Genomic DNA, 13,506 nt, shown 5'->3' on the forward strand with positions numbered 1-13,506 from the left:
CAGCACAGAGCAGAGTATCTTTACAATACAGAAAGAAAAAAATCCTGTGAATCCAGAATTCTATGCTCAGTGAAAATGTCTTCTGGATAAGAAAAGCAAGACTCAACTCTAACCACTTACCGGTGTAAACACAAAGACACAGATGTGTCAAAAGTAAAAGGGTGAAAAAGACACATGGTGCTAACGTGACAGGAAAGGGCGTGGCTATGTTAACGCCAAACAAAGTGGGTCCCCGGGACCTGGGGCCAGCTCGGGACCTGGGGCCAGCTCGTAAGTACCGGAGGAATGATCAACCAAATCGACTGCAATTAAAAGTTTTCCTCATCGCTGACACCTGGTTCCAAAGAAAGAGAAAGAACTTCCTGGATATGCCTGGCCCCAGGCCTCAGAGGGACGTCTGTCTTTGCCACACAGCCGGTTCAGCAACTTACTGTCCTTTACTTACGCAAAGGGGACCACCCTCCCCTGCCTTCCTTTTTCAGCTTTAAAGTTATCGTGGAAGTTCCTCTAAACCTCTATAGAGACTTCCACCATTTGAGTTTTAAAACAGAGGGAACGCTGTTTGGAATAACAAAAAGATACCAAGACCCATGTCAGCAGCTAAAAGTGGGCACTTCTTGGTTGTGGTCTTTACAAATGTCTCAAGTTTTGACACTTAGGATTCATGTTTCAAATATTAATGAGAGTTAATAGACATCCATATTAATATGAGAAGTATGTTGACCCTTCATATTCAGAACTGTAATTAAAAGATAAGGAAAAAATTTCAATCCTAGTTTCTTTTTTTTCATATACTATAATAGAGAATGTGTAAAAATAGCCTAAGTTGAACAGAAAGTAAAACTTTCTAGAACAAGGCCGCACTCGAGAGTACTGTCATCTAGTATCCGAGGTACCATGAGTCCACCTTTGTTACACTCCACCAAGAACAGGCTGGAATAAACCCACACACGCACTCACCTGCTCCCTCCACAGAGAAGGTATTTAAAAATATACAGCATGAGTCCCTTAAAGGCTTGACTCACGTTAGACCTGAGACAGACAAACGGAGCGTCCAGGTTCTTCGAGCCCCCGGGGTGCACATGGACTCGGACATGCCCTAGAGGAAGACTCTGCTTCACTGTCGCCGGGCACGCCCCTCAGCTCCCACGCCCTGCGGCTGGCTCAAGCAGCTGGACAAGTCGCAGACTGAGCAGCGATTCTCTAACGGCAGACTACTTCTGACGACTCGAACCGTTGACTACTGTGCCCAAGTGAGTAGTTCTCAAATTATGATCTCCAGACCCCATTTCCATAAAAAAAAGGGGCTGTGCCAGTGGCCTTCTGAGGGGGCTGACTTACTTCCACAGGGGTGGACTCCGAGACCTCACGTAGTATCACTATGCAACGGTTTTGATTTGGCCTGACTTTTTCTCCCTTCTCATCCACTTGGACTAAAGGTAAAGCTATAAAGAGAAGAAAATTGAGTGGTAAAACATAAATATTAAAACAAATCAATCATTTAATTCTATTATATAATACAGATACTTCAAGATGTTACACTACGTAACTAAACACATCTATAAGAAACAAATATACAACTATTTTTAAGCTAGTCTTGCATGTTATAGTTCCCAAAACTAAGGAACATGAGAATTTTGGAAGTGCTATAAGAGCTTTAATAAATGTGACACTATGAAACAAAGGTTCTAAACGGCTCGAATAACTGACAATTATAAGTCAGGTTCAATGGCTTTTCCTCTCTACAAGTCCTTAAAATAAAACAACTTTCTGTCTTATTATGACATTTTATCTAGAACTCACAGAAGTGTCTTTACAAGTGGGTCAGGTGGAACCAAACTCAACTGATAAACAGGTTTCTGTTCTAAATGGACCCCCCAAAACGAAGCAACGCTAGAAAGATAACACTGTCTCAAGAAACAGTGGTAGTTTTCAGAATTCAAACTTCATGGAGTATGCCTGCCAACTGTCTTCATTAGCTGCTTCAATAATTTAATGACCTTACGAAAGCCGCCTAGGGACAGAAAACAGAGGACTTTTATTTGTGAACGGAAAACCCAACTACGTTGCTGAGGTCAGAGGATCATCATCTTCCATTTCAGTGAAGGCAAATGCACACCAAAAAATCATCTTCACTGACTGTCAGCAGTACAACAAAGCCGCGAGAATACGTGCACACCTCTACCTAAGAGTCAGTGATGCAGTCACCACACTGACTTAGAGAAATGGGGCTTTAGTTCAGGCTGAGCCATGTCCCACCATTCAGAAATATTTAGGCGGGGCAAGGGCACATGCGACACCAAGTTCTTTGTGAAGGACACTGTGGGAGCAGCTCAGCAGAGCAGTCCTGAGGAGGGAGACTACAGAAATAATTCAGCTGGTACTTGTAAGTCTTATTATTACAGGTGAATTTTTATAATTAAAACAACCTTGTTATTTAAAAATTGCAACATGTTGTACATTTAATATCAAACTAATCCCCCCTGAAGATATCCTGGGTTGGGGGGAGGGACGGAGGCATTACAAAGAGCACAAGAAAGCTACGGGCAGTAGTAGACGTGTTTATGGTCTTGACCACAGAGAAGGTTTCACCGCTGTATCCACACATCCAAACTGATCCAACTGCAAACTTTAAATACGCAGTTCACTGTAGATAAACTGTACCTCACAGTAAAGTAGTTTTTAAAAAATAAATAAAATAGGTGCCTCGATCTGCAAAGCAGAGCAGGGCACAGCGCGTTCAGGCTTCAGACACCCGCCATCTCCCGAACTGCCACAGGCCTCTGATGACCGTTCAAACCTTCCCCTGATGCTGTCAAATGTCAAGGGACAGCCTCATTCACAAAGTCCTTTAAAGAAAAATGTGATTTCACCAAAACTTCAGCAGAAATGTGAAATTTACAAGGAACTACTTTAATGGCTAGAATGCTAATTAAAATACATGCCGCTCTACTCGAAATACCATTATTTATTTTTGTACATCTCACAGCTTCTTTCATGTTCTTTTCTACTTCCTGGACTTACGATCAGTTAGAGAGCCCGTCAGCCAGCGCCGAGGGCCACGGGCACGTTGTCAGACACAGGGCTGGCCAGAAAGGCCCAGCAGACAGGGAAGACCCCACCTGCCGTCAAGGGCTTCGCACAATGGTCGCAATCGCATCGGGCCAGGCCCACTGCGGCACAGCTGCCGCTCACTTACATCTCAGCACCTGCACGATCAAGTCCAGGTCAGTGCACAGCTTCTTGACGTGCTCCAGGTTGGCCACCGTGGTGACCGGCACGTACTGATCGCTGTCCATCTGCGACATAAGGTACATGTCACTAGCAAGGTTCTCCCTGCAGAGAGAAGACAACCTCTCTTGAAACCTTGTGAGGGCTGAGGGGCAGGATAGCGCTCCAGGGCTACGTCCGCATGCCCACCCCACCTGTCGTTTGCCACCTCTCTGAATATAGGCTAATGCTTTTTAGAGACGACTGGGGGACAGAGAGAGCAAAAGTAAAAGTATATTGCACTTCACATTGTCAAAATTAATGAGCAAATAAATCTTTCAAAAATGTATTTATAGCTTATCTTTGTTCTAAATAGCTTATCAAAAACACAAACACAGTTTTTTAAAGTAAGGAAATACTGCCGAAAGAACAAGAAAGTAAGAAAAATATGAAAAAGCCAGGAAAGGCTGGTGCCCAGAGTGCTTGCTGTTCACTCTACAACACCTGCCAGAGAAGCTGCAGATCTGACTCCACTTCCCAGCAGCTAGGATTAAAAAGAAGGAAACCTGATCATAACGTGACCCACAGGGTCGCCAGGTAAGCCATAGAAAACCAGTAGTTTGGGTAAAGAGGAGCGACTTCCTGGAGTTTTGGCCTATGATGAGTATTTCCAGGTGTTAAGGCAGGTGCAAAGAAAAACCTGGAAAATCATCATTAACGACAGAAAACTTTACACGTCAATCAGTTATCTTCTTATTTAAAAATAAAAAAAGCCAACCCCATCTTCTTGTATGCCAGTTCTTCTATTTCAACTGTAAAGGTTTTTACTCTATTTTTCAATGTAAAAGGTATTATTCGGCTGTGGAGGTGGGCGGGGGGGGAGACGACACCTAAAAATATATGAGTGCTATGTAAATAAAACAACCTGCTACTGCAGTGTTTGGCAAACTTCGAGAACTAGTACAGGAAATTTGTTCTCAAACTTTTAGTGTGCTGAAAAACGTCTCTGTGAATGAACGGCCTAAGGCCCCACCCTGAGTCTGAGTCTCAGTCGCAGCTGAGTCTGTGGGGCCTGGGAGCCAGGTAACAATCAGCAAGATGAATCTGTGGACGACTGCGGGGCCGGGCCTACGGGATTGCATTCAGTTCTCCAACACATCAAAGGCCGGTCAGTGCTCTAGGTCGCCTATTAACAGATACACATGATACACACGGACACAGGCAACAACAGACAGACACCTCTTCCACGTCAAGTGTCACATCTGTGTGTAATAACCATGGCACAACACCACAGATATTAGGAACCAGAAAAACCACTATCATCCTTACCTGGATAAGCAGAATTCCAATGTTTTTTTAAGTACTTCTCGGGGGTCTTCCTGACTTTCTGGTTGAGACTCATTTCCTCCTACATAAAAGTAATGATCAACTCAGAAAAAAATGGCTTAAAATTCACCAAGCAGATGATTCCAGACAGCAATTCTACTGTTTTCAATAGACATTATTAACTCATCTAGTGTACAAAGAACATGGGGAAAATGCTATTCTGCCCACTAAAACAAGGAAAGCAGGGGGAAGAAAAGGAAAAAAAGAAAAAGAAAAGAAAAAAAGAAATCCCCTCTCCCCCAAAAGAAAACAACACAGTTTCGAAAAATAATCTGAGTATAAAATTTATTAGCAAAGTTTGGGGGCGCATTTTATCGCATAGTAAATAAGTACGAGCTCATTTAACGCTTTGTCTTGATTCTAAAACAGATTTTTCAGGTAGCCGACAAGAATAAAGATACTAAAGCAATAATAAAATACAAAGACTCAAAATAAGGAAAAGATAAATACAGGCCAAAAAATCAAGGCTGGGGATGACAAACACACAGGCCATAAAGACTACACAGTCTAGTTTCTACACAGTCTTAAAAAATGTGCCTTGAAAGTTCCAGGTAGTCAAAGTCACAAGTAAGAAATTGTGGAGTCCCAGGGACGCCACTGAGAACACTAAATAACAGATCCTCCAGAGGGAACTTACAGTTGAGAAATGGAATAAACCTGCTTCAGCCAGGTAGTCAAGGTCAAGTCAATATCAACAGTGATAAATCACGCTGATACGATGCACCCTTAACAAGCGAGGATGAAAATGTCACTTCCCTCTGTGATCTTCCTGCCCCCAAACCTGGCATCACTGGTATCATCATGAGAAAAGCATCAAATTCCAACAGAGGAGTTCCACACAAAACAACTGTCCAGCACTCCTCAAAACTGTCAAGGTCATCGGAAACAAGTAAACACGATCAGAGAAAGTGTCATAGCCAAGAGAAGCCTAAGACGTGACAACTAAGTGTAATGTGGTGTCCAGGGACAGGTAGAATCTACCAAGACTGGTTCAGTGCTTGTGGCACATGTATCGAACTGAAGGAAGGTGTGAAGAACAGAAGAAACTGGTTGCCTGGTCCATGCGAACTCTCCTCCATCTTCCCGATTTCTCTGTGAGCCCAGCACTGCTCCGGAACAAACAGCACGAGATGCAAGCGCAACTTCCAGGCACCACGGCACTGTTAGGGGCCCAACACCTGAATTACAGGCACGGGCCACAAGACTTGACTGAAAAGACAGCGAGACTTGACTGTCACATGACATATAAGAAATGTGCTTTGTTAAATACAAATATCCAAATAGCTTAAAAGTAAAAGGATGGAAAAAGATATACCATGCCAATACTCGTCAAAAGAAAGCTGAGGTGACTGTATCAATATTAGACAGTAAATTCAGAGCGAAGAAAACTACCAGGGATACAGAAGTCGTTTCCTAATGACAGCAGAGCCACTTCAGCAAGAGGCCACAGCCACTCGCACACAGAGCTCCAAAATACGTGAAGCAAAAACTGAGAGAACCAAAAGGACAGACAAACCCAAAATTAAAAGAATACCTTTCCTAATACCTGACAAAACGAGAGGTACAAACCAGACATACAGTAGGCCTGAACAACACTACCCCCTGACTAGACCTGACTGGTCGGTACAGAACACCCCACGACAGCAGCAAAACACGCATTCTCCCGAAGTGCACAGGGAACACTTACTGAGATGGCCCAAAATAGTACGTCTTAAACCCAAAGGAATTCGAGTCATACAAAGAATGTCCTTTAACCGCAATGAGATTAAATTAGAAATCAATAAAAGAAAGTTCCCTGGAAAATCCCCCAATATTTGGAAACTAAATAACATACTTCTAAATTGCCCACAGATTAAAAAACAAAAAATTAAGAAAGAAATTACAATTTTGGACAGTTTTAAAAAAGATAACACGATTTGTGAGACTGTGCTAAAGCAGGACTTAGGAAGGAATTTATAGGCTATAAATGGCTATATTAGAAAAAAAGAAATGCCTCACATATCAATGCCCTCAGCTTCCGTATTATATGACACTAGAAAAAGAACAAATTAAATCCAAAGTAACCAGAAAAAAAGTATATTATAAAGATTAGAAGAAAACCAGTGAAACAGGAAGGAAAAAAGAGAAAAATCAATGAAACTAAATACTAGTCCTTTGAGAAGATCAATAAAATCGATTAAGAGGAAAAAAAAAAGAGAAGACACGAATTGCCAATAACAAAATGAGTGCTGTGAAGACTGCACAGATTACAAGGATGAACAGACTACCAAGAGCAACTCTTGCAATAACTCTGACTCTAGATGGACCGGACCAAACCTTTGGACGATATAAGCAACCACAGCTTCCTCAAGAAGAAACAGAAAATCTGAGTCGCCCCACATAAAGACAAACTGTAGCCGAAAACTTTTCCACAAACAAAACTCTAGGCCCACGTGGCTTCACTTCTTAATTTAGGGAAGAAATAATAAACTCATCCAAAAAACTCAACAGGAGGGAACACATAGAAAAGAAAACCACAGATCCATGTTCCTCATGCGCACAGCCGTAAAACTCTAAGCAATACTTTGAACAACCTAATCCAACTATAAATCAAAAATATATGACATTGTGACCCAGTGAGGCTTAACCCAGGAATACAAGCTAGGTTAAAATTTGAAAAATCAATCAATATAGAAAATCAAAGAAAGAAAAAATACAGGACCATCACCAAGAAGGAGTAAAAGCAAAACAAATTCCTAGAACCCTTCCACGTGAAACTCTACCAAATCCTAACAGAAAGCACTTTGTTAGCCTGACAAAGGCCGTCTAGGTAAAACTAACATCATTACCCCCAGTGGGGGAGGAAGTCCCCCGCCCCCGAGACCAGTCGGAGGTCCATGCTTGCCACATCTGTCCACTTTTGTACTGGAGCACCTACTCACCCACTGCAATCAGGCGAGATAAAGAAATAAAAGGCACCAGACTGGATAGGGGATGCAACTGAATTTATTCACAGATAAATTCACATCTATGCAGAAAATCCAAGGGAATCTACAAAAAAGTTCCTAAAACTAATAAGTGAGCTTAGCAAGTTTTCAGGATGATGTCAATTTACAAAAAATAATTGTATTTCTATACAAGTGACAAACTATTGCAAATTAAATGTTTAAAAATCACTTACGATAGCACTAAAACATATGAAATACTTAAGAATAAACTGGACAGAAGATGTGCCAAAAAAAGCACAGCCGAGAGCAGTAACAGGGACGTGAATGAGGGGAGGCACACACCCGGCTCCTGAGCTCTGCGCGGAGACGGCCCTGTCTGCAATCAAGCTACAGTCAACGCGACTCCAGTGAATATCTCGGCAATGTGTAGACAGTGACCAGCTCATCCTAATTTGTACGAAAATGGAAAAGAACTAGAAAAGCCAAAATAACTCTTGAAAAGAACAAAATTAGAAGGCTAACACTACCTGTTCCTAAGAATGGCTTACAGCGATCGAAAGAGTGTGGCATTAACAGGTAAAGGACCAGACAGACAGAGCAGAGATAAATCCACAGGCATATGCAGACGTCCCAACCACGGCACACGGGCACTGGAGACGGGAGCCGGGCCAGCGAACGCGGCTGCGCGGCCACACAGCCACGTGTAGGGAGAAAGAACCTCGCGCCATTCCTCACGCCACGAACAAAAATTACCTTGAAACTGTCCACAGGCCAACAAATGCAAAACAAAACTATACGATTTCCAGGAGAAAACCTTTGTGACTGGCATTCAGTAAAGATTTCTTAGGTAACACCAAAAACGCAAAACCGATAAATAAGACTATATGAAAAAGGTTTTTAACGTCTGCTTTTTTCAAAAGATACTGCTAGGAGAACAAAAGGAGAAGCCACAGGCTAGGAGAATGTAATCACATGACCTGATAAGGGCTTATGTCTAAAACATAAAGAACCCTCAAAACGCAAAAAAAAATATAGCCCAACAAGAGAATGGGCAAAAGACTCAGACAGACCCTTCACCAAAGAAGAAACATGCACATGAAAAGGTGCTTGACACCACTGGTCATTAGGGAGATCCGAATTAAAAAGACAGTATGACTCCATTCTCTGCCTTTTAGGAGGGCTAAAGGGAAAGGCTGAGCGCATCGGTGTTGGCGCAGACGTGCGGTGGCTGGAGCTCCGGCACGGCTGCTGGGAGCGCAGAGGGGCCGCTGGGGAGCACGGCTTCACCGTGTCTTAGCGGACAAACGTGCCTGCCAGCCGACCTGCCCGCTCCATCCCCACGTGTTTACCCATGGGAAATGGAAACGCGTGATCACGTGAAGTCTTGCTTTGAAATGTTCACGGGAGCTTTATCGGTAATAGCCCCAAACTGGAAACAACCCAAAGTTTACCAACAGATGAACGGGAAAGCAAACTGGTGTATAATGGGGTGGAATACTAACCAGCAACAAAGAGGAGCGGGCTGTGAATGTCACGAGTGAACCTCAAAAGCAGTGCACCGAGTGAAACCAGCACTCATCTTGATTGTGGTGATGGCTTTACGGCTATGTACACATCGTATCGAATTCGGTAGAGAAACCAATGAGGAATGGAAGTGTCAGCAAATCAGCCCTAGGATGCACTGAACACTGGGCTTCACACTACAGAAACGCTGGGTACGCTTTAAATGAGCGATGTTTATTATACGTGGGCTATGCTTAACTAAGCTCTACACACAAGGGAAGCACTGGGTATAAGGAGAGAACAAGTCGTGAAATAGCTGTCCAGGAGGGTGACTCTCCGGGGCCACTGCGGGCCATGCTGAGGTCACGCTGGAAGCCCGTGATCATGGACTTAAAAGCGAGACCGAACCATACTGCCGTCCAGTGTTCGGCCACGTACCACGTCTCAAAAACAGGCATGCAGTAGAAAGAGAATTGCATTTAAACAAGTTTGAGGCGGCTGCTAAGCACCTCTGAAGGCAGTGAAGTGATACAGGCGGAGCGAGGAGGTCAGTGGAGGGGCCGACCGACACCGAAGAGCAGATCTGCACAGCGCTCACCCCTTCGGGGACGGGCCTGACACTTCCATGCTGCTCACTGCGCACGGCCCTGCTGGGACGCAGCGTGGCGGCAAGAGGGGCGGGGGCGCGCTCGTTCCATGCCGTGCCTAACCCAGTGCATCTCTCCGTAGTCACCTGAGAGAACACACGCACTCCGCCTGCATTGCTCTGCTCAGGCCCTACAGGCCAACTTGGGGGACCTGCTCCTTCGGCTCACGCTGCCCACCTAGCCGTCGGCAGTGAGAGTGCAGCCCACCTCTCAGGTCTGCAGTCCACGTGGACGGGTCTTCTGGATTACAACAGGGACCAACTCAGAGGTGGGCTGGGTGTCCCAGAACCCACAAGCGTTTCTACATCTGCTCCGAAGAGAAAGGCTCCCCTCCCCGTCCACGTTAGGGCCTGCCCGCACGCTTCCCTCTGCCTCGTCGCCCTCCCACCTGGCGTGATGCCCTCCCTGACCACACGCCCCATCCCTGTCCACACCAGTGAATGTAAAGCAGAAGTGAAGGCAGCCAGGACAGGCATGTGGTTCAGGGAAAGGTTCGACACGCTGAATTTTGAGAAGTGACATACAGGAGCCCCGCTCTCTTAGAAAAGGAACCAGTAAAGTGGCTTTACCCGTGTCACTGTTCTCAGGCGGACATTCGTACTCTGTGTGGTCCAGAGCCAAAGTGCTCATGGCTGTCTGGTCCGACTCCTGTAACTCTGACAGTGCTGCATTCTCATGACTTTTGTCACTGTCACCATTGGCATCCAACTCTGTAATTAGAAAAATTTCACCCCAAAAAGGCAGGGTTAGAAGAGTAACTTTCTCTTAAAACAAAACAAAAGCTTATATTTGCAATTACTTCAACTTTAAAAAACTTGATGGTTATTCAAATACTGTCACAAACGAGGACACGAATTTTCATTAACAATTTCTTAAAGATGGATGAAAAGGAAACAAGGATAAAGCCTGGAGCACAAACGGCCCCTCGCCCCACTGGGCTCACCACTCACCCTCCTGGCCGCAGTCTGGGCGACGGCCGGGCACTTGGTCCCAGGCTGCGCTCACACCGCCGTCCGCGGCACTACCTGCCTCCAGATGTAACACAGGCGACCCCCATACTTTTGCATTGGGGTTTAGCTCCGAAACCTTGGCTGTTGGTACCTGAGAAAAAATGTGATACATACGTTTGATACAAATTCCAATCAAATGCCATTTTACATATCAATTCAGAGTTGAAATACATTTATTTAAGAGAATTTATGCTAAAAAGGCTGAGCCAATCTACATGTATTTTGGGGATGAAAGCAGGTGCAGCAGTAACAAAAGGTGCCACACTCGGAACCCAACTTCATTCTCCATTAGACCCCAGGGCCCCACTAAGGACAAAGCTCTCCAGAGATAACGTCATTGACAGATAACAGCTGATCCGATCACCGTCTCTGCTCCAGGCTGCCCGACACAACATGCAGACTTGCAAATCCAAAATGAACATAGATGGGTACAATTTGAAAACAAAGCTCAAACACTCATATATGCAAAGGACGTAGAAAATGAAAGTTCCTTCAAGAACCGAGGTCTTCTGACAGGTCTGTTGGCAGTGGGGGCGGGGGGAGGGGGGCGGCACCTCTGTGACCACTCACTTCCGGGACTACGGGCCTCCTGCTGTCCAGACAAACCTGGCATTTCTACTCCTGCTCCGTCTGTCCAGAACCCTCTCCAGAGTTGATCTCCTCTGGGACTGGGGAGGCCTTTCTCGGTGCACCTCATCAAACACACGACCACCTCTACTTTCCCTCTCCTCTCACAAAACTTGAGCTGCTCCACAAATCTAAAGAAAAGTCGATGTCCCAAGGACAGCTGCTCCCAAACTAACTTCCGTCCTGCCACCACATCGTTCAGCAAACCCGGCCAAAGTATTTGCCTTTTCCCAGGAATAAGCCTTGACCCTGCCGTGTAGGGGTCAGAGCTTCCGAAGGGAAGGACAAGGTCCTGGTGCCAGGAGCCATCAGGCAGAGGCAGATACCTCCTGACGCTGTCTGCTAATGTGCACAGGGCCCAGGTTAGCCATCAAGGAAAGCACCTGTGAACTGGCGATCTTAAAGAGACAGAATAAATTCACTCTGGCTGAAACGGTTAAAGCTGGCAATGAAAAACAACTATTTGTGAAACACAGTAGAGGCTGGTGTGGTTAAAACTATGGTATTTACCTTGTTCGCACCTAGGAGGCAAGAATAATAAACACTGTACCCGCACCACCAGGCACCTTGGTGAGCGCCCCCCTGGAATGCCTTTTGCCTCAGCAGGTGCCAGTGAAGAGGCAGAGAGGAGAGCCCCCCCTTCTCCTTCCGAACACCGCACTCAAGAGGCACCGGTTTTAACCAACCCTCCCTTCTCACCTGACACCTACATTCCCAGTTCATCCTGGCCGCGGCTTCTGCACAGTTTCTCCGTTTGGCGCTGTCATCCAGCTCATCTCCAATAAACGCTTCCTAAATGCTCACTCAGTGCCAGGCACAGCGCCAAGCCGGCGGGCTGGGACAAGCAGACACGACCCCCCCATCCCGGCAAAGAGGGCGATGCAGAAGGCGCTCCGGCCCGACGGGCACCGCGCCTCCCTCGCGCTCGCACCTCTTCCCTCTGCCTGTTTTTCGGCTCGTGTCTCCATCTCCTTCCTTTTCTAGCACTTCTGTAGCTGCTGCTTCTAAGGAGAACTGGCCCTTCGACCGCGCAACAGCACACACCAAGCCTTCCCACGCAGCACTGCCCCCAGGGAACTGACTGCCCGACCTCGGGTCCGGTGCCACATTCCCCCAATCCCCAGCACCAGCTGACGTCGGTCCCTTCCACTCCGAGCGCCTTTCACAGCCAACTGTACTCCATCACCGACATACACTGTCACACTGTGCCCTGGAGGTAAACTGCCGAGTCACGGCTACAGTGCCTGGTCTCTCCACGAGCCCAAGGACTCCTGGGTGTCCATCCTGCTCACCACTGCATCGCTGATGCCCAGCAGTTCTGAACTCAGTACACGGGGGCTTGAGAAATGTGATGAAGGAATAAATTAAGAACATAATAACATAAAATCACATTTTTCACTATTTACAGCTTGTGTGAGGTTCACGCCACCAGTGAATGTAATCACATCCTTACGTGCTTTTTTTTTTCTGATTTACTACTTCTTAATTGGTACTCAAATCAAGTGAAGTATTGGCGATGTCACAGTTTTAAGCAGTTAACCAACCAGTATTCAAGAGATACTCTGAGATGTGACAAACGATGAAAGATGGGAGACTTACAAATAAGAGCTAGCAACACGACAACCAACTCTGGAGAGTGCCGGGTGCCAGGGCAGCCTATGCACTCGCCTGTATTTAATCCTGACAGCCCTATCAGGTGGTAACACTCACTGCCATTTCACAGACAAGGAAACCAAGGCAGAGACGGGTTAAGGAACTTGCCCCAGAAAATGATGGCAATTAGAAAACAGTGCTGTAGTATCAACAAAAAACAAAACATTAAGAATTCATTCATTTCTTGTGATTCGCATAACTTGTATTAAACTTATTTCTTTGAAATGTGGTCCTTTGCCTCGTCACATGGAACTCCACCCGATTATGGGCAACTCACTTTTCACTTGCTCAGCCACTGAAAACTCATGCCTGAGCAATGGTCAGAACCAGAAGTGAGTTGACCTTAATGGCAACATTCTGAAGCGATTTTATAAAAGGACTCTTTGAAGAGTACAGCAGCCACAAATCCTGACACTCTCAAGAAACTCTCCTACCCCCACACGATGCTCCACTGAAAAAAATATTAATAACCTAGCAATTCATAGACGTGCTTTCTCAACATGAGACAGAACGGTCCCACTGACAGGTTACTGAGCAGGAACC

General features: G+C 45.6%; 1 protein-coding gene across 3 annotated transcripts in view; it reads right to left on the reverse strand.

Annotated features, from left to right (window-relative positions):
- LARP4B (La ribonucleoprotein 4B) overlaps nucleotides 1–13,506 on the reverse strand; it is a 57,600-nt gene that overhangs the window by 18,946 nt on the left and 25,148 nt on the right. For all 3 annotated transcript variants that reach the window (XM_039870965.1, XM_039870963.1, XM_039870964.1), the window contains exons 4-8: nucleotides 10,624–10,774; nucleotides 10,243–10,383; nucleotides 4,540–4,618; nucleotides 3,200–3,336; nucleotides 1,342–1,445 (exon numbers count right to left, since the gene is read on the reverse strand). In XM_039870965.1, coding sequence (XP_039726899.1) covers nucleotides 1,342–1,445; nucleotides 3,200–3,336; nucleotides 4,540–4,618; nucleotides 10,243–10,383; nucleotides 10,624–10,774 — 612 coding nt within the window. The remainder of the gene's footprint in view (nucleotides 1–1,341; nucleotides 1,446–3,199; nucleotides 3,337–4,539; nucleotides 4,619–10,242; nucleotides 10,384–10,623; nucleotides 10,775–13,506) is intronic.

Source organism: Pteropus medius, unplaced genomic scaffold (assembly GCF_902729225.1).
Source record: "Pteropus medius unplaced genomic scaffold, Ma_sr-lr_union100, whole genome shotgun sequence".
NCBI classification, from domain to species: domain Eukaryota; kingdom Metazoa; phylum Chordata; class Mammalia; order Chiroptera; family Pteropodidae; genus Pteropus; species Pteropus medius.